The 20,047-nt window shown below is 38.1% G+C and overlaps 1 protein-coding gene across 1 annotated transcript in view; it reads left to right on the forward strand.

The window, feature by feature from the left end:
* Window positions 1–19,828, forward strand: part of Efhc2 (EF-hand domain containing 2) — a 189,749-nt gene extending 169,921 nt beyond the window's left edge. The window contains exons 14-15 of the mRNA XM_085837785.1: window positions 1,329–1,434; window positions 19,542–19,828. Coding sequence (XP_085693911.1) covers window positions 1,329–1,434; window positions 19,542–19,649 — 214 coding nt within the window. The 3' untranslated portion in view covers window positions 19,650–19,828. The remainder of the gene's footprint in view (window positions 1–1,328; window positions 1,435–19,541) is intronic.
* Window positions 19,829–20,047: the final 219 nt, after the last annotated feature.

A 20,047-nucleotide genomic window follows, 5' to 3' on the forward strand; every position in this document is an offset into this window, starting at 1 on the left:
ATCTTAGTGATCAAAACTCTGTTATGTAAAGTTGAAGATGAATTTAAACAAGTACCCATAATTTAAGACTGTTTAGTTTTGATCTAACTTTTATGGTGCATGATAATAATTTGTTATCCTTTGTTCCAAGCAAAAATTGGCTTGTTTTTCTGATTATAAATTGAAATCAATTCAGGTGATATGGATTAGTTGTAATAAGATAAAATCATCATTTGACTTTCTAGAAATGATTTTCATACATGTATATGTATATATGTATATGTATATATGTATATATATATATAGTATATTGTTACCATTGTCTTTATTGCTTTTTATATAAATATAAATCTAAAGCAGAATAAGAACTGTTCATATGGGGCTAGAGTGATGGCTGAGTGATTAAAAGTGTGTATGTAATACTCTTGCAACTACATTTGCTTCCTAGCACACATATCAGGCAGGCCACAGCTGCTAGCAACTTTGGCTCTAGGGCATCTAATGCCCTCTTCCGGGATCCATGGACACTGTACTCACATGCATATATCCATACATAGACTTATGCCATACACACACACACACACACACACACACACACACACACACACACGTATAAATAAAAATAATAGAAACAAAATAAATAATTTTAAAACTGTGTGCATACTACTTTATAACCTTCTTTACACTCTGTCAAGAACATATTTCTATTATCTCTAACATGGGTCTAAATAGCCCCTTTTAATGGCTACATAATAAGTGACAAAGATACCTTTTTTATGGTTTTAGAGCTTTATTGTAGAAAGGCAGGGGGAAGGAGAAAAGGTAGAAAGAGAGAGGCTGGCCATGGCCACATGGAGAAGGTGGGGGGGGAGGGAGAAAGAGAAAGAGGGCTAGAGAAGAGAGTAAGAAAGGTGAAATCTTATAGAGGACAAAGATACCTTTTACTTTTTGAAAAAATCTAGTAGTAGAAAAACTAGTCTTAAACATTTAAACAATATGTAATTTCAAACTACAAGAGAGCTTCATTTTATTGACATCTATCATCCACTAAAATAAAGAGCCCTTCAAATATTCTTAACAAAATGTAGTGGTGGTCTTGGCTACCAAAATTTGGAAACTACATCAAATGTTTATTGAACTTCTACCAACTACTACCACTGAAAAATTAGGTGAGATCCCTGTTATCAAAGAATATATATTCTGGGTAGATTAGAAGCAGATAATCAGCTAATAAGAAATGATGATAACATTAGCTACTGAAGCATTCCTGATAATACTTTTTAAGGTAAAAGTTAAGCTATCATTGTAGTCCTATATTCTATACACTGAATCAAATTATATGCTTTCAGGTTTGAAGACAAAGACCATCAAATAAATTATGAGATATTTTTCTCCCTCCTGAACTGGAGAATGAATCCAACACCGGATTTGCAAGCCCCGCCATACCTTAAGGAGGTAAATTTTATGCTTATTTTAGAAATAAGCTATGGCTACCTCTATTTTTAAGATCATGTATCTTTAAATTATTTTCCATGGATTGTAGTAGCAACACCATTGCTCTTGGAAAGAGCATTTTCTGGGTATTTCTGTTGAAGGCTAATTCACTTTCCATGCTGAGCAAATATATGCCCCAGTTACATCCAACTATATAGTAGATGAGATAATAGGTTATACATATAAAAGATATAAACATCTTGTCAATGGATTTTGGTAATATAATTATAATCTATAACAGCAAATCTCAAGTGATGTCTATGTCATCTTAGTATATCTGTGGCTTTGTGTGCAGGTTTACCCTGTGTGAAACAGTAGAGTATGGGGATTCACATTTTATGCTGGAGTCAATCTGAAGAGAAAATTTCAATAGAAAAAAATGTTTGGTTAGGAAAAACAAAGTTCATGTGATCAGATGGAGGCCATTAGCATTGTGGATTTATCTTCATTCTCTAAGATATCTTTAATTGTCTTTAAGGAGAGGGTGGGCAGGTAGTAGTTTGTTTGTATTTTAGCATACTCCAGAAATTTATTTTTTGGGGGAATATCCCTTGATAAAGCAATTGTCATTTAGTTGATAATCTCAGAAAGCATTTATTCTGTCTTTGCTGTCCAGATCATTCTGGCCTGAGCTTGCCTAGTGCTTCTGGCAATAGGCCTCTTAAGCATATAGCTTCTCAGGAGTATTAGGCAAAATCTTTGAACTTCCAGTTGGTTGAGGGACAGTATTGGCCAATAGAGGTGGGGTTGAAATCTGGCTGTTAAATACACTTGCTTATCTAAACAATGTCAAGTGAATTAAATTTCAAACTTCATCCACTTGTAGATATAATACTCTGATAAGTGAAGGATGCACTCAGCACATTCTTTGCTTTGGTCTGGCATTCAAGGACAATATCATCACTCCCTTTGAAGGAGCCTGTTCCTGAAGTAAAATTAGTACACTCATGTTTGGGGTTTGAACTGATACAGCCTACATAGGATGCTGGGGAATGAAAGTATCTACTTCTAAGTCAGAACGAGGAATAACACATCATCTTGAGGAGGTCTCATTTGACATTTCAGAGATGAATAGTGAGTTAGTAAGGTAGGATTGTAACATGATGTGGTGGTATGCAAAGGCATTTCTAAAGGAGTGCTCTGGGACATGTCCCAGCATGGCCCTGGAGAAATTCCTATGGCTAGAGTGAAGGCTTATGGGGAAGACTAGGTAGGGAAGGATGAGGTTAGAGATGCCTTTAGGGGTAAGTGAGCTTTGAATATTATTCTGGAAGGACTGAAGGCCACTAACAAATATCTATTTATATTTCTTGTTTAAAAATTATTTTAATTATACACATTTATGCAATATAGTGTGGGAATTTGATATATATGTACAATAATCAAATAATGGCAATTATCATTACTTAAAAAATAGAACAGGTTGCTATGCAACCTAGGTTCAATAAGTAGCTGAAAAATAGCCTTGAACTCCTGATCTTCATGCTTTGTGCTAGCATTATAGTCACACATCACCACTTATATCTGAATGCTTAATTCTTTTTCAATTATTTGCTACATTTTGCAGTACTTGAGATCAAATTCAGGGCTGAGCAAGCTAGGTCTTTCTTAGACAAGCATTCTGACTACATTTAAAATTGTTATAAGATGTACTATTGACAAATTATAAGTATTATCAAGTGTGAAGTGGAAACTTTAGGGTTTTGGAAAGTCAGTTATGTTGGCTGGTATTTTGCTGCAGCAAACACATGAAGGAGTACTTTCCTGAAGTGGACACGGGTGAAAAAATAAGGCAGACTTGTGAAGGAACATTTCCCCGAAGCATACAAAGGAGAGAGGATGTTCTGCTAAAGCAAGCACGTTTGAAAGGGCATGTGATGAGTAATTCTTTACTAACAACATTAGGTCCACCTTATATTGCACAGTTAAGCTCCATTTGTCAGGACTCCATAGGGAGTCCAAAAACTTCTGGTGGTATGCTACAGTTTCTTGCTGCTTCTGCAGACTTGGGCTGATTGGGAGAGTGATGTCAGTTGAGATAAATGCACATGTAGAGTCAAGACATGTGCTAAGGCAAGACCCATAGAGGACACATGATGTTTTGAGAAACTATAAAAAGGATTCAATAGACAGTGACTGGAGGCTGAGCTTGACTTGCTTATAGAGCTAGCTATGCAATGCTTGTTGGCCTCGAGTTTTCACTGATCTTCGCTTTGTTGAGAGAGGCACAGCTAAGAACTTTCCCCAGCCTTCCTGTTGGCATTAGTCCCTCCTGGTCACTCATGCCAAGGCTGAGACCTGGCTGTCTCTGCTGGGTCATGCCACCACTGCTGATTCGTGTTTGCTATCCTGATTCTACCAAACTGAACTGCTGGTGTATCTGTGAAGTATTTGTGATTTCCAGATAACACAGATGGCTTCCTTTCAAAGAATTATTTCTAAACAGGGCCACTTCCCCTGTATCCTTTCTTTACCAATACCTCTGGTGGGTAATGGGCTAGAAGGGAGGTTAAAGTGTCTAAGAACCATAATTAAAAATAGTTTTTGAAAAAATTAAAGTTATAGGCCATTTTAGGGGCAGGGCTATTGATATGTCAACAGTGGCCCCTTTTATAAATTTGGAAACTTAATCTCTGTGATATCCTGCTTCTTGGGCACAACTTACAATTGTTTTCATTTTTATTAGATATTTTCTTTATGTAATTTCAAATGTTATCCCCTTTCCTGGTTTTCCATAAACTGCTGATCTAGGTTCCAGTAACTGCTCTCACATGCTTCTTCAGACCCAGGGGGTTGTACTGATTATTTGCTATTAACAGTCCCTGGAAACTGGAAGATTTCCTGTTTTGTCCCTCATCCCAGCCCCAAATCCATCCTACAACATTGTAAAGACTGTCCATCTTCTATACCTGCAGATTCTCTCTCTGTGACCTCAACCAATAACACCTGGAAAATAATCAAGAAAAAAATGTGTCTACCCTAAATATTTGCAGATAATTTTTCCTTGCCATTGTTTCCTTAATGTAATATGACTGTTTTTTCATAATATAGACATTTGGTTAGGTATAAGGTATCTAGAAGTGATTTAAAATGTATGGGAAGGGTGGGAGAGATGTCTCAACAGTTAGGAGCACTTATGGCTCTTGTAGAAGACCCACTGGTCCATAACCATCTTTAACTCCAGTTCTCTGATGACCACTCTGGGTACTAGGTCTGTATGTGGTACACTTATATGCATTCATGCAGGCAAAGCACTCATACACATAACATAAAGTAAATTTTTTTAAGTATTAAAAGTCTGTGGAAGGATGTATGTAGGTTCTATATAAGTACAGTGCCATTCTATGTAATGACTTGAGCATGCATGGATTTCTGTATTATGGGTAGGTTATCCTGTAACCTGTCTACTTTAGATACCAAAGGGTGAGGTAGTCAGTGTATTAAATTATTTGCCACTTACTCTGGTTGTGGAAATACTCTTTTCTTAAGGAACTCTGAATGATGTATGTCCTTATTTTTACTGATTGACAACTTTTCTTGTTCTTTTCCTTGCTTTCTGTTTATCTTTTTCCCTTTCTCCTTCTAGTCTACCACCTAATTAACTGTTAGACATTTCAGGATTGATGATTCAGAAATGTGGTCATAACACATGTATTTATTTATCTGTTGTTTCTACTTCATTATGGAGAATTCCTCCAGTTCAGTATGCATAGACCTAAGTCATTCTTGATTAGGTATAGTGTGGTTTTGTAACAAACAATTTAGCCAGTAATTTCCCTGTTGATAGTCATTCAAATTGTTTCTACAATTTCTTGCTTCTGAAAATGTGATATCTTGTTCCTTTAATTTTTATTTTTCTAATGACTATTGAGCTTAAATAAAATTTAATCACCCTTTGTGCTACCATACACAGTAAGAAAAATATTTTACACAACAACTCAGTATGTAGATTATAATGGAATAAATGTTTCATGGAAAATTACTATTTTCACTACATATGGAACAACATCTTTTCCTTTCTTATTTTCTTCCCCATCCCTTTGCTTTTCTCTTTTCCCTACCCCATCTCTTGTTTTCTCCTATTTGAATGTTGTTCCCAAGTCATTACGTTGATTTCATCACCCACAGAAAAATCACCACCTGGTATGGGAAGGCCAAAAATGTACATTAGTTATACATCCATGTTATCATCTACCATCTCTGTTGCCTGGCATCATTTCTGAGCCCTAGACCTAAAGGACTTCAGATAGTAAAGAAAGTACAGTGTCATAGACTTGAGTTCAAATCATGTTTTCCACTGTCAACTGAATGACTGTGTACAAGTTTCTCAACCCTTTTCCATCTCAAAAAAACTTGCTAAAACTATTTCTTGCATTAAGGGTGTCATGGGGATTAAGTTGATATACATGGGCACTTGTAGCAGCAGTGAGAGCTTAAATGTTAGGTCTTCCTTTTGATCATAAAATGGGGTTGTATTCTAGCACTGAGTTTGGAATAACAAGGTTAAAGTTAAGGAATGTCAGGCTGAGCACCTGTGTGGGAGTAGGGTCAGGTTGGATTCCCAGGGTCAGAAAACTGCTCATTTCCTCTAGTACAGGAGATGGCCCATTAGTTGGCCTTTACTAACTTGTAGAGGTGGTATGAGTGGCTCTCAGTAGGTTATCAGTATTCCCACCATTCAGAATTGTCTTAGTCAGGGATTCTATTCCTTCACAAAACATCATGACCAAGAAGCAAGTTGGGGAGGAAAGGGTTTGTTCAGCTTACACTTCCATACTGCTGTTCATCACCAAAGAAGTCAGGACTGGAACTCATGCAGGTAAGAAAGCAGGAACTGATGCAGAGGCCATGGAGGGATGTTCTTTACTGGCTTGCTTCCCCTGGCTTGCTCAGGCTGCTCTCTTATAGAACCAAGACTACTAGCCCAGAGATGGCACCACCCACAAGGGGACCTCCCCCTTGATCACTAATTGAGAAAATGCCTTGCAGCTGCATCTCGTGGAGGCATTTCCCCAACTGAAGCTCCTTTCTCTGTGATAACTCCAGCCTGTGTCAAGTTGACACAAAACTAGCCAGTACAATTGACCCCTTGTCAACTTGACCCACAAACACTAGTAAACCTCAACCCTTAGCTCTTATTCATCCCCAAGATCTTAAATAACTTAAAAGTCCCACAGTCTTTACATATTAAAAGCTCAATCCTTTCAAAATATCCAATATCTTTTAAAATCCCAAGTCTTTTTACAATTAAAAGTCTCTTAACTGTGGGATCCACTAAAATATTTTCTTCCTTCAAGAGGGAAAAATATCAGGGCACAGTCACAATCCAAAGCAAAATTTAAACTCCAACTGTCCAATGTCTGGGATCCAACTCACGATCTTCTGGGCTCCTCCAAGGGCTTGGGTCACTTCTCCAGCCAGGCCCTTTGTAGCACACACCTTATCTTCTAGTCTCCAGCTGCCTGTACTCCACTGCTGCTGCTGTTCTTGGTGGTCATCTCATGGTACTGGCATCTCCAAAATGCTGCTGTCTTCCACTGTAACTAGGCTTCACCAATAGCCTCTCATAGGCTCTCTTCATGGTGCCAAGCCTCAACTCCTTTGCATGACCCCTTCAGTCCTGGGTCATCAATTGCAACTGAGGCTGCACCTTCACCAATGGCCTCCTGTGGCCTCTCACAGTGCCGAGACTCAGCTGCTCTGTGTGACCCCTTCATGCCTTCCAAACCAGTACCACCTGGGTAACTCTTACACATTACCAAGTCCTGCTGCAGCACGATGTACAATTTTGGCTATCTCTGGAACACAGCCTCTGTGCTCTCAGAAAACACTTCCCAGAAGATGTCACCTCAATGATGCTTGTCTCTTCTTCTTTTTTTCAAAACCTAGTTTTTTATTTATTAATCATTTTATTTGTTTACATTTGAAATGGTATCCCCATTCACGGTGTCCCCTCCTCTTCCCCTTTACCTCTAAGAGGAGATTCCCCCATCCACTCCTACATCACCCATCTAGAATTCCCCTTCTCTGAGGCATTCTATTATTCCTAAAACTGTCAAAAGTTTATTGTACAGGGTCATAACACATGTATTTATTTATCTGTTGTTTCTACTTCATTATGGAGAATTCCTCCAGTTCAGTTGGTTCTATAAGAGAGCAGCCTGAGCAAGCCAGGGGAAGCAAGCCAGTAAAGAACATCCCTCCATGGCCTCTGCATCAGCTCCTGCTTTCTTACCTGCTTGAGTTCCAGTCCTGACTTCCTTGGTGAAGTGTAAGCCGAATAAACCCTTTCCTCCCCAGCTTGCTTCTTGGTCATGATGCTCACTATTGATGAATTTGGATAATCAAATGCATTTAGCTCCTAAAATTTGTAACATAGTCCAAACCATGAACTTTCACTATTCTCAAATCTTCCAGGTGGGGCATCAATACTTTTTTTCTATGTCTTTATCTTCTTTTTTTAATTGGGTATTTATTTCATTTACATTTCCAATGCTGTCCCAAAAGTCCCTCACACACTCTTGCACCCACTCCCCCCCCCCACTCCCACTTCTTGACCCTGTCATCTGAATTTTTGATCTTAGCCATTCTGACTGGTGTGAGGTGGAATCTCAGGGTTATTTTGATTTGCATTTCCCTGATGATTAAGGATGTTGAACATTTTTTCAGGTGCTTCTCAGCCATTCGGTATTCCTCAGGTGAGAATTCTTTGTTTAGCTCTGAGCCCCATTTTTAATGGGGTTATTTGATTTTCTGGAGTCCACCTTCTTAAGTTCTTTATATATATATTGGATATTAGTCCCCTGATTTAGGATAGGTAAAGATCATTTCCCAATCTGTTGGTGGTCTCTTTGTCTTATTGATGGTGTCTCTTCTTAATCACTGCTAATTTCTTAGCTCCAGCTAACCAGCATCAATAGTTCCAGTAATGCAAAGGTTTTGCTTTAGTAGTTCTGGTATCTTGTTAATCACAGCTGATTCTAGCCCCAGCTAACTAGAACCACAGAATCTTCACAAACTAGCAATGGCCCTGAAAAAAATCTTTAATCTTACCTCTGAAATATCACAAGCCAGGCCTCCATCTTCTGCACTATTCTCAACATTATCTTCCAAGCTCCTACACAACATTTGGCAGAGCTCTTAACACTGAATGGATCTTCTGGCCCAAAGTTCCAAAGTCCTCCCACAGTCCTCCCCCAAAACATGGTCAGGTTGTCACAGGAATACCCCACTATGCTGGTACCAATTTGTCTTAGTCAGGGTTTCTATTCCTGCACAAACATCATGACCAAGAAGCAAGCTGGGGAGGAAAGGGTTTATTCGGCTTACACTTCACCAAGGAAGTCAGGACTGGAACTCAAGCAGGTAAGAAAGCAGGAGCTGATGCAGAGGCCATGGAGGGATGTTCTTTACTGGCTTGCTTCCCCTGGCTTGCTCAGGCTGCTCTCTTATAGAACCAAGACTACCAGCCCAGAGATGGCACCACCCACAAGGGGACCTCCCCCTTGATCACTAATTGAGAAAATGCCTTGCAGCTGCATCTCGTGGAGGCATTTCCCCAACTGAAGCTCCTTTCTCTGTGATAACTCCAGCCTGTGTCAAGTTGACACAAATCTAGCCAGTACAAAAATCTTTTTGTTTTTATCCTGTTTTGTAGGTTTTCCTCAGCATGATTTCTTTCCTGCAAGAGCATCACATTTTTAAAAAGGTCATCATGGCTAATGGAAGCTGAATAGGCTTAAATGTCTGTATCATTGTTATCTAATATGATGTCTTACACTCTCCTATTATTGTGACAAAATACTCTGTTAAAAGCAGGTTCAGTTAGAATGGGGTTGTTCTGGATTATAGAGGAAATCAAGGAAGAAGATGCTTGAAACACCTAGTCATATCACATCTATAGTCAAAAGCAGAGTGATGACCACAGATTGCTGTCTAACCCCACACTCCCATCTCTATCCACGTATACAGAACCAAGACCCCAGCAAGGGCAGCACACTTCCCACCTTAGTTAACATAATCAAATTTCCACCATAGCCATGCCCACGGGCTGTTTGCCTAGGTGACTCTAGTCAAAGTTGTTGACTAACACTATCCATCACATTTTGGATAGGAATTTGGAAAACATCTTTATTCTAGCCTGATTAACTTTAGTACATGGGGTAGACAGAGAGAGGACAAAGGTCAATGATTTGAGTAGTAGCTGTAGTTAACTAGAGACTGAATAGCTATCTGGGTACATGTGATATAGGATTTGACAGATATGTCATCTAGGAATTCCAACAAGGAATTTAGGTGTTAGCACAGGTCAGCAATCAGAAGGGACCATTGAGCCAGCTCTCAAGCTTTTGTGGTCATGATTTAACATTAGGGACTATTGAAGAAGTGCAGATAGTGTTAAGGGAATCAAATAGGCAAATCAAACAGTTGTGTACTAGTAAGAGTGCAAAAGCCTTATTTACCATGCCTAGGGCCTAGAAAAGCATGGAGGAACCAGTGTAACAGAAGGATAGCTAGAACTAGAGCTATAGGCAGAAGGGTCTAAATACTGTCCCAGGATGGATACTATCAAACCATGGCCCAGCAGAGAGAACGAGGGGAAAGAGAGAAAATCAACACTTTAATCTCTGAGTTAACTTACTTTCCCAGACTCTTACAACATTTCTCTCTGGCAGACTACACCTTGAAACCACAGAACCCAGAACCTTAGTGATATGGTCTACATGGGACTGTCTTCCAGGACAGAGAGTAAGATGAATGAAAGGTCTTAAGAGCAGATAGACAATGACCCAGCACACTCTGTTAACATAATAAAGGAATTTGCTTAGGGGAGCAAGCCCATTAGCCAGATCTAAAGTTTTACCTAGACCCACACTTCTGTGGCATGGTTTTGTGGAATGTCAAGACCAGTCCTCCAGAGTCAGATGTGCCCTTTCTACACATGGTGGTTAAGTGGCTTCAGTTAATACAAGTAAAGTCCAGCAACAAACAAGCAAACCTTGTTATAGCTAGTTGAGCTATGATTAGCTCTGCTATCTTATGGTGTGAAGCTGTCCCTGCATGTATAGATGCAAATTGGGTATCACCAACTATCTTGACTGCTGGCTATGACCCACAGCCACTTGCCTGTCTCCTGGTTGGGGAAGGAGAGTGCTGTTCCCTATATTGTTCATTTACCCAGCCACTCTGCACTGAGAATGTTGCACAAAATACTATCATAGCCTACACACCTCAATTTCCATTCTATTGTGCTTGCTTTCATATGGTAGTTAGAATCTAGCAGACTGGCTTTCACAATTTAGAGCCTGTCTGATTAATCTCCTAAGTCATATTTTGTACAATAACACTCTTATCAGTTCTTGTATAAACTTTGTGTACTGTGAGACATATCTTTAGACATTGCTGTGAAAAGTTGGACATAGATTCACTTTAGGAGGATTATTACTGTAGAAATATCAGTTTACTCAAGGGCTCCCTCTCTCTCATGACAGGATGGTATATGGCAGTAGGAAGTAAGAGGTCGGGTATATCTTGGAATATGTCTTTGGATACCCTACTTGTTAAGGATCACCTTTTATGATATTTTATTGTCCCACAAACCTTGCCAAATAAATATCATTCTCATTTTGTAGATAACAAAGACTCAGGCATTCCTAAAAGGAACGTATTGTCATGGGTAGTGCCAACTGTTTTTTGTTTGGTTGGTTTTGTTTTGTTTCTTTTTTTGGTCAGAGTGTTATTATCCTGGAAATCACTATTCACATTAGGCTGACCTCGAACTCATAGCCAGCTTCTGCCTCCTGAGTGCTGGTATTCAAGGTTTACACCACAATGCCTGGAAAATCAATGTTTTTTCACTCTCTTTTTGGCAACATTTTCAAAGTTGTTTCTAATGCTTATAAATTTTAACAGTTGAAATACAGGGTTAATATATGTGCTCATTATGTTTAAAATAACTAGCAAATTCATACTGATTGTCTAACACCAAACAGTAGCCTAGTAGAAAATGATATTTGGAGGATCTGTTATGATATAAAGCATTGACTAACATGTACTTGAGTAATCTGCAAACCTATCACTAATATTCACAAAGCACTCAAGTCTCTTTAAAAACCTACATTTGCCCAAAATGCATTTTTAAGAAAGGAATCCCTGCTCGGAAGCTACACCTATGTTCAGCTCAGATGCAGATGATAGCTCAGCCAAAGAGAAACAGCTATGAAACACTTGATGTAAGGAGACACGTGGATAGGAGCATCAGTGAATCCAACTCCACATATGAACTCTTTCTCTTATTTTCAGGATGTTCTTGATTAGCTCAAGAAGTATTAGAAAATTCTCTTTTCAAAATGAACTTCCATTTGGTTTGCTAAAATTTAAATGCTTTTATGGTTTTATACCTAATGTGATTATTTCTAAGGCCGCAGAAGTCTGAGAGAGAGAGAGAAAGAGAGAGAGAGAGAGAGAGAGAGAGAGAGAGAGAGAGAGAGAGAGAGAGAGAGAGAGAGAGAGAGGAAGGAAGGAAGGAAGAAAGAAAGAAAGAAAGAAAGAAAGAAAGAAAGAAAGAAAGAAAGAAAGAAAGGAAGGAAGGAATAGGAGGAAGGAGAGAGAGAAAGAAGAGAACAAAAAAGGGAAGGAAAGAAAGATATAGATAGGAAGGAAGAAAAGAAGGAAGGAAGAAGGAAAAGAAAAGAAAGAAAAGGAAAGAAAGAAAAGAAAAAGGAAAGGGAAAAATTCAATATATTTGTAGATATGTCTCATAGAAATACTCTTTTCTGAAAAGGAAAGGAAAAAAGATCCTTTTCCAAGAGAGTAGAGGGAGTAACATGGTAAAATCACTAATATGACTCTATCAGCCTTCCATTTGGGAAGAATAAAAATAACCCTGTTGCAGTGAAGCATGGACTTTAATTGGCTCCCAATCTTTACCACTCATGAACCTGGTGACCAGTACTACAGTAGAAATTTTTAAGCTAGAAGAAGACATAATCCAATTAAATTTCCTTTTAAAAATGTCAAAGCAAATAAATCCAGGGCCTATTAGCTCACATGCAGCTTTGCTACTCCCCTGGGTTTTCATTTGGGTTTTGCTATTCACTGGGTTTTCATCTGTTGTCCTCTTCTCATTTCAGGGTGCTGGTGCTGGGTTATGTGTGTGTGTGTGTGTGTGTACATAGATTGGCAGCTACAATTTCCCCTGTTGATGAGTAAGTAATTTACCACTAACTTTTTGACATTCTAAGTGGCTCTAGTGACAGCCAGCTTGGAATGTTATAGGGCACTCTTAGAGGCATTGATTCTGAGCCATTTTAGATTTGTTTTTTTCTGTTGCCGACTTTTACTCTGTATTCCTTAGCTCTTCCTTCTAGCAGAAAATTCTGTGTGGCACATACTATTTAATGTTACAGGTTACATTACATTTCATTGTGAGATTTGAATGTCCTTTCATTTTATCGGTAAGTCACCTTGGAGACTGGATTTACCTACAATTTGCCTAGAAGTTGCTTTGTTCCAAGATCTGTTGGTGACTTTTATATACATGTTCTTAACTTTGATAAATGTAAAGCTGCTTTTTGCCTTTAGAAGCAGAGGTGGAAACAAGGATTTTGATGTTAAAATATTTGAAGGGAAGAAATTTAAACACCCAGAAGAGGTTGGAAAGAGTGGCAGAGGAAGAGAAGGAATTACTAAAGGATATATAGTATGAAACTAGTTACATAGGGAGATAGACGTTGCTCAATGTTTCTGGGAAATGCTAGGATCTAACAGAAACATGTATCTCAGAATTATTCTGGACAAAATATAAGGAAATTATAGTATTAACCTGTCAGTCACCTTTAGGCATTCATTGATCGAGGGCTGCTCTTCAACATAGAAGAAATGAAATAATCCCCTGGCACTTGCTGCTTGCAATAGGGGCAGCCAAAGTAAGCCTCAGAGGCTAACCAGAAGCTTGGGGCAAAGGAATAGAGATGCTGCTAGTTGGAAGTCAGGCTGGTATGAGCTAGATTTGAAAGAGTATGAGGCTAGGAAGGGGCACTAGCAGAGCCTGTGACAAAAAAGGATTTCAAACATGTGCTGTCAGGAGCATGTCTTACAGAGACACAGGCAGACATAATTTGGACTAGAAAATGTCATTATCTGGGGATGAGCCTTCTTTTTGTTGGATTACCATGTGCATACAGTTATTCCCCTGTTCAATTCACATCCATGGGCTGGGAGTATAGCTCCACAGTAGAACACTTGCCTAGTATCTGCAAGGCCAGACTTCCATCGTCTGCAGGAAACAACCCACATTAAAAACTTATGGCTGTAAACACTGTGTGATCTGTAGTTTGCATTTACTCACTAATTTAAAAAGGAATGAAAATTCAATATTTTAACTCAATACCCAGATTTTCATAAAACTTCTATAACATTTGGAATGCTTGCAGATTTATTCAAAAGAAAAATGAATAGGTTATTACTAGTTTGGGGATTTTGTAAATACTCCAAAACCTGTTTCTTTATAAAACAACAAACAACAACAAAAAAGGGACCACCCATATGCCAAAGTGTAGGCAAAATTATAAACGTGATACCTATCCTTCAGCTTCATTGATATCCATAATCCCATTGCATTGCCTGGATGTTTGAAAACCTCCCTGCCTCCAGTCCTCTTTCCATCCTATATTTAATTCCTGAGTCTGTTTATAGATAATACCTAAGACAACCTCCCTAAAATCGGTTGATAGCAGTGGATCAGTCCTACTTCATAGGGTACTTCACATGTCTCTGTGGCATTTATCAGAAGTCACTCCAAGTAGGAACCTAGGGATTGGTAACAAAGGCAAGAGAAAGAAATGATGGTGGGAAATGGTGTTGAATTGAAACAAAGCACAGCATGAGAGAAGTCTGAAAAGCTCTGCAGGGGCCTTAGGGTTCAAAGTAGTCAGGATGTAAAGACTGCTGTTATCTTCTTCCCTCAAATTACTCCTCATTTGAAACCTAGTTTGTTTGAGTTTCATTTTTTTGCTTATTAGCCTGTTGCTAATAAATTTGGTTCTCATATCCAAATTCTTGAATTATTATTTCAGTATAAATTCCTACCATTTTTCTCTTTGATCTGTAGCATTTACATCATTTACATCATGATAAAAAGCAACCTTAACCACAGCCATTTTTATGCCTAGTAAGATGAGGGAAAATTATTAATACTGACCTATTTCATGAGTAATAAGCCCATCATAACTATATGAGTTACATAATATGTTTTATTTTTATATTAAATTTTTATTTTAAAAAAATCCATGAGGGAATAATGCTTTTAAATACACACACACACACACACACACACACACACACATATAACCATTCCTCTATGCTGAAATTAAATCCTAACATGCCACCTAAGAACAGACATTGGTTTAAATTTTAGAAAACTTTTGAGGATGGGTTGAATATTGGAGTTGAATGATTTATTGAGCTCATTTTTCATTGATTAAAATCCTGTGTTTAGTATATCCAGGGTCAGTCCCTAATAGCAGGTATAAGGAAGGGCATGTCACTAAGGTCCACATGGTATGGACTGTACAGAAGACCCTTTCAAATCTATATTGCCATCATCTCTCTGAAGCATCACTTCCTTCATACTTCCAGTTGGTGGTTTCAGCTCTACAACTCCAAGAGACCCAATGCTCTCTGGCCTCCTAAGGCACCTGTACTCACATAGCTTCCCTTTCCCAATGTTTAATTAAAATAGTTTTTTAAAGAACTACATTGTTTTCTACTTAACTTTCCTTAGTGAAAATAGTGACCAAATGTCACTATGTGGGATATAAAGCAGATGCTTGTGGATAGGCCCACTCCATTTCATGGAAGATAGCATAATACATAAACACAGCTCTGGAGCTTCCTTGCTAGGGATACCATTGTGTTTCCTCCCCTGCTGATTGTGATTTAGTTGCAGAGGAATTAATTATTCATGCTATGCCTCAGTTTCCTTTTTTGTGGACAGGTATTGCAATAACAGCTACCTGCTAGGAATTTTCTGTGACAAATAATGTAATGCATGTAAAACAATAGTTGTTATCATATAGTAAATGTCTAATATATTTCTTGTAACTGCTCTACAAGGTATTTGTAAGACACAACCCTGCAAAAATCTGTGATTAGTTCACAATCATAACACATCTCTTAGATTCAGATTTTGTATCCCAGTTAAAGATGTGAGTATTTGGTGTTCTCCTGATTCTATATTAGTATTATTGGTTGCTATAGTTTGACAGATCACCCACATTCCAATGACACTGGAATTTTGTACAGTGCTGAACTCTAGCTCTATGCTACATGGAACTGTATTTCCAGGATTTACCAGAACCTCTGTCTTTTTGGTGTCCATTTTTTATCAGGTCTTTGAGAATTTTCACAATATATTTTAATCATATTCATCCCTTCCCCAAATATCCCACATCCCTATCCACCCAACAGTGGTGGACAGTCTTTTTCTTTTACAAACATCCAATTTGTATTGCTCATGTATTCTTTGATGTGTGTGGCCTTCTACTGGAACAATCCATCTACTGAGAGCCATATCCTTAAAAAAAACTGACTGCCTTGCTACCAGTAGCTGTCAATAGCTAATAGTTCCTCAGCTAGGAGTATGACCTTGTGCCCACCTCTCTTCCACATGCTAGGATTTTGTCTAGTTTGAGCTTGCACAGGTTTTGTGCCTGCTGTCAAAACTACTATGCTTTGACACATACCTGCTATGTCTGAAAACTACCATTATCCTTGTAGTCATCCACTGCTTCTGATTCTTAGAGTCTTTCCACACCCTCTTCTTCAATGATCTCTGCACCATAAAAGCGGAATATGATATCGTTATCCCATTGAGAGTTGAGTACAGACTCTATCTTGATATAAGCACACGAAATAAAGTCCAATTTTGTATTTAGTTTCTCCCTCTGATCCTCATTTCTTCACTTAAAATAACTAAAAACTCCTATCCTGCTTTCCTATATTTAGGACTTACCCTATACCAACCAATATGACTTCATCTTCTTCAGCTTACCTATTTACATTTATACTTACCTTCTGAGGTGTAGAGGGTTAGGTTGTTAGCATATCTTTCTGTAGGGGCATATAGTTCAAGCCTGACATGTCCCCTTTTCTTTTCCTACTGTTTCAAGTCTTGGACTTTGAGGTGTTCTGTTCAGAATCTTTCTGAGGGAGCTCCTGATTTGGAGCCCCACTTCATCCTGCCTAGTTCATCCCTCCTGGTTTGGGCAAAGTCTGGTAATCACTACAAATTGATCTGTATATATTCTCCCAACATACAGCATTATCTGGTCAGTTTCTTTTTTTTTAATTTTTAATACTTTTTTGTTATGAATTTTCCTCAATTACAATTTCCTCTGGTCAATTTCTAATCATGTACTGTTGTTATTCTGGCTATGACTGGTTAGCAGCTTCCTCTAGTTGTATATGAACTAGTATATAAGGCTTAGACTTTGACCCCAGATTCTCCTTTCAACTACCTGTTGCCACTTTGCATTATATGCCCTAGACCAAACGGAAGTACTTACCCTTTTTTTTTTTTTTTTTTTTTTTTTTTTTTTTTTTTTTTGGTTTTTCGAGACAGGGTTTCTCTTTATAGCTCTGGCTGTCCTGGAGCTCACTTTGTAGACCAGGCTGGCCTCGAACTCAGAAATCCGCCTGCCTCTGCCTCCCGAGTGCTGGGATTAAAGGCGTGCGCCACCACGCCCGGCAGTACTTACCCTTTTAATGCAAGGAGTTATTGAAGTCTCTGGACCTTTGATTATACTTCTGACTATAAATAGAACACCCTTTGGTGCTTCAACACTGTGCTGTCCTGATGCCATAATCCCTAGCAGAAGCAGCACTGAGTCGGGATACTTCTAGAACACCATCACAAAAAATCATCTAGTCTTTGCCTGTACTTCTATGACACTTTGTGATTCTGGATATTAATGGAATACTAATGAAGGGTTAGAACCTCTTATATAGCCATGAGTGTAAGTTAGTTCTTGTCTAGCATGTTCAAGATTCAAAGGCAAAACTCAGCACTGAAAAAAGGAAAAGTAAAATGAAGAAGAAATAGAGAAGAATTGCACATAAAACAACCTTGACAGTAGCACTAGTTGTAGACTTTCTCCCTGGTTTGTCTTAATACTGATTGTCCATTACATTTATGGACAAACTCATTATGCAAAGAGTTTGTGTGTATATGTATGTGTACACATACAGACACGCTTAGCATCATTTAATGATGAGTGATGCTCTGAGAAGTATGCCATTAAATGATTTCATTGTTGTAAATACCCAGAGTAGGCTTTACATGAACTGAGATGTTGCAGCACAGCAGATACTGGACTATATGGTATATTTATATTTGAGTACATAATAAGGTACATATAGCCTGTTGTTCTAGGACCAAAATGAATAAAACAACACAAGATCAAACATGAGGAAAACAAACATGTAGTCAAGACATGTAAATATAAGATTATAGGGTTGATGCTGGCCTGACAACCTGAGTTCAGTACTCAGAAACTACAGGATGGAAGGAGGGAACTGATTTTTACAAGTTGTCCTCTACAAGCATTCCGTGTCATAGATTCATGTGGGCAACTATGTGCATATACACATAAATGCAATAACTTTTGTAAAAAGTGAGTGATAATTGTGTTGTACTTTTATTGACTGGCAGAGGGGTTGTGGTTTGCTTTTATCACTATACACATGTGAATTACATGTTGAGCTACTGCATGTCACATGATAGCCACAGTAGCACTGGGCTACTATAAGAATATATCCGCTCTATTGTGATTCTTCAGGTTTACTTGTTTGTTTGTTTTGTTTTCTTGGAGTTTCTTGAGGAGGGTGTAGGATTAGAAAGCTGTTTTGTTTTGTTTTTGTTTAGATATCACAATATATAGCTCAGGCAAGCTTAAGACTTATTCTGGAACACTACATGACTTCTGACTCACAATCTACCTGCTTAAGCCTCCCGGGCCCTAAGATTAGAAGTGTATAGTACCAATTTTGGCTACTATCAAAATGTTATGGAACCACTGTCATTTGCATAGTACATTATTGATACAAAATATTATTTTGTAGTACCCCACTGTATATAAGATATACCTAAGCATAGCATGAGCAACCTACTACTTTTAGTAGTTTTTTGAAGAAACAGTAACCAAGCAGCTGGTAGAAATACCATCTTGAATATATAAATTTGAGTTCTCAATATTGTGTGAGACAGTCAGTGCATTATTGCTGCCTAGCTTCGAGAATTTCAGTGTTTCTCAAGACAAATTGATGTTTTTCTTGTCCATGTGTCTGTAAGTCACCCAGCGGTGTCTGGCTCATGATTTTAAGTTGGGCCTTGTCTTCTCCATCTCTGTCATTCTAAAACCAAGACATCTACCTTCCATTCAAAAATCATAGCCATTTGTGTGGTCATGTTTCTCTCAGAGGGACTGGAAATTTTTTCCTTTCCCCTTCCCTTTTTTTCTTCCTCCTCCCCCTTTCTTTCTTTCCTTATTCCTACTCCTTCATTAAAATTCATCATTTCTTCCTCTTTCTTCTCCATGGAAAGGGCTGCAGTTACATGGTAAAGATTGGGGACCTGTAATTCTAATACAGGGAAGAAGCAAAGAAAAGCAAGACTACGTTCTTCCTCAAAGCCCTTCTGATACCCAAGTAGAATGTAGAAAGCTCTACTCTTTTCTTTTAAATGAATACTTTGTGTGTGTGTGTGTGTGTGTGTGTGTGTGTGTGTGTGTGTGTGTGTCCTAGGAGCCTATGAAGGTCTGAAGACAATGTTGGGTTCCCTGCAGCTAGAGTAATAGGCAATTGTATGCTACCATGTGTGTGTGCTGGGAATCAAACTCAGCTCCTCTGCAAGAATACTAAATGTTCTTTCTCACTGAACCACCCATCTCTCAAGTCCAGCAACAAGTTCAACAAAAGTTTATTTAAAGATTAAAAAATGTACCACTGAATTTTCAAAACTGAACTTTGAAATGTGGCTATAATTGTGTCCATGTTTGTTTTCTTTCCAGAAATGTGAAGACGTTTGGGTGGGAATGCCATCACCTATTCCTGTGAAATACGTTAGGTACTTAGACTTTTTGATTGATGTGTATGGCTTAGAGGACAACTTGCTATGAAGGTTTTGATCAACTCTCTTTGATTTACTGTTCTCATTATGCCATGTTTATTTTAATAAATATAATTTCATTTAAAACAAACAAAAATTAAGAAACAAGGTTTGTATTAAATGGAAATTCCTAAACTACAATTAATTTTCTTTGTCACTGTAGTTCCTCAGAACAGCTTGTTATATTGTTGATGTACCAGCACTATTAAAAATACCATTTAAAACATTGTTGACCATTTTATTGTATGTATTATTTATGAATGCCAAAGAATCTTACAATAATTTCCATCTAATATAATTTGATTCATTGCAATGTGAAAAGAAAATGACTTTTGACAGCTATGCATGACAATATAAAATCAAATTATATCAGAGCAATAAGTTGAGATTCTGGTAAGTATTTTTGAA

Source organism: Mus caroli, unplaced genomic scaffold (assembly GCF_978045245.1).
Source record: "Mus caroli unplaced genomic scaffold, Mus_caroli_1 scaffold_5, whole genome shotgun sequence".
NCBI lineage: Eukaryota > Metazoa > Chordata > Mammalia > Rodentia > Muridae > Mus > Mus caroli.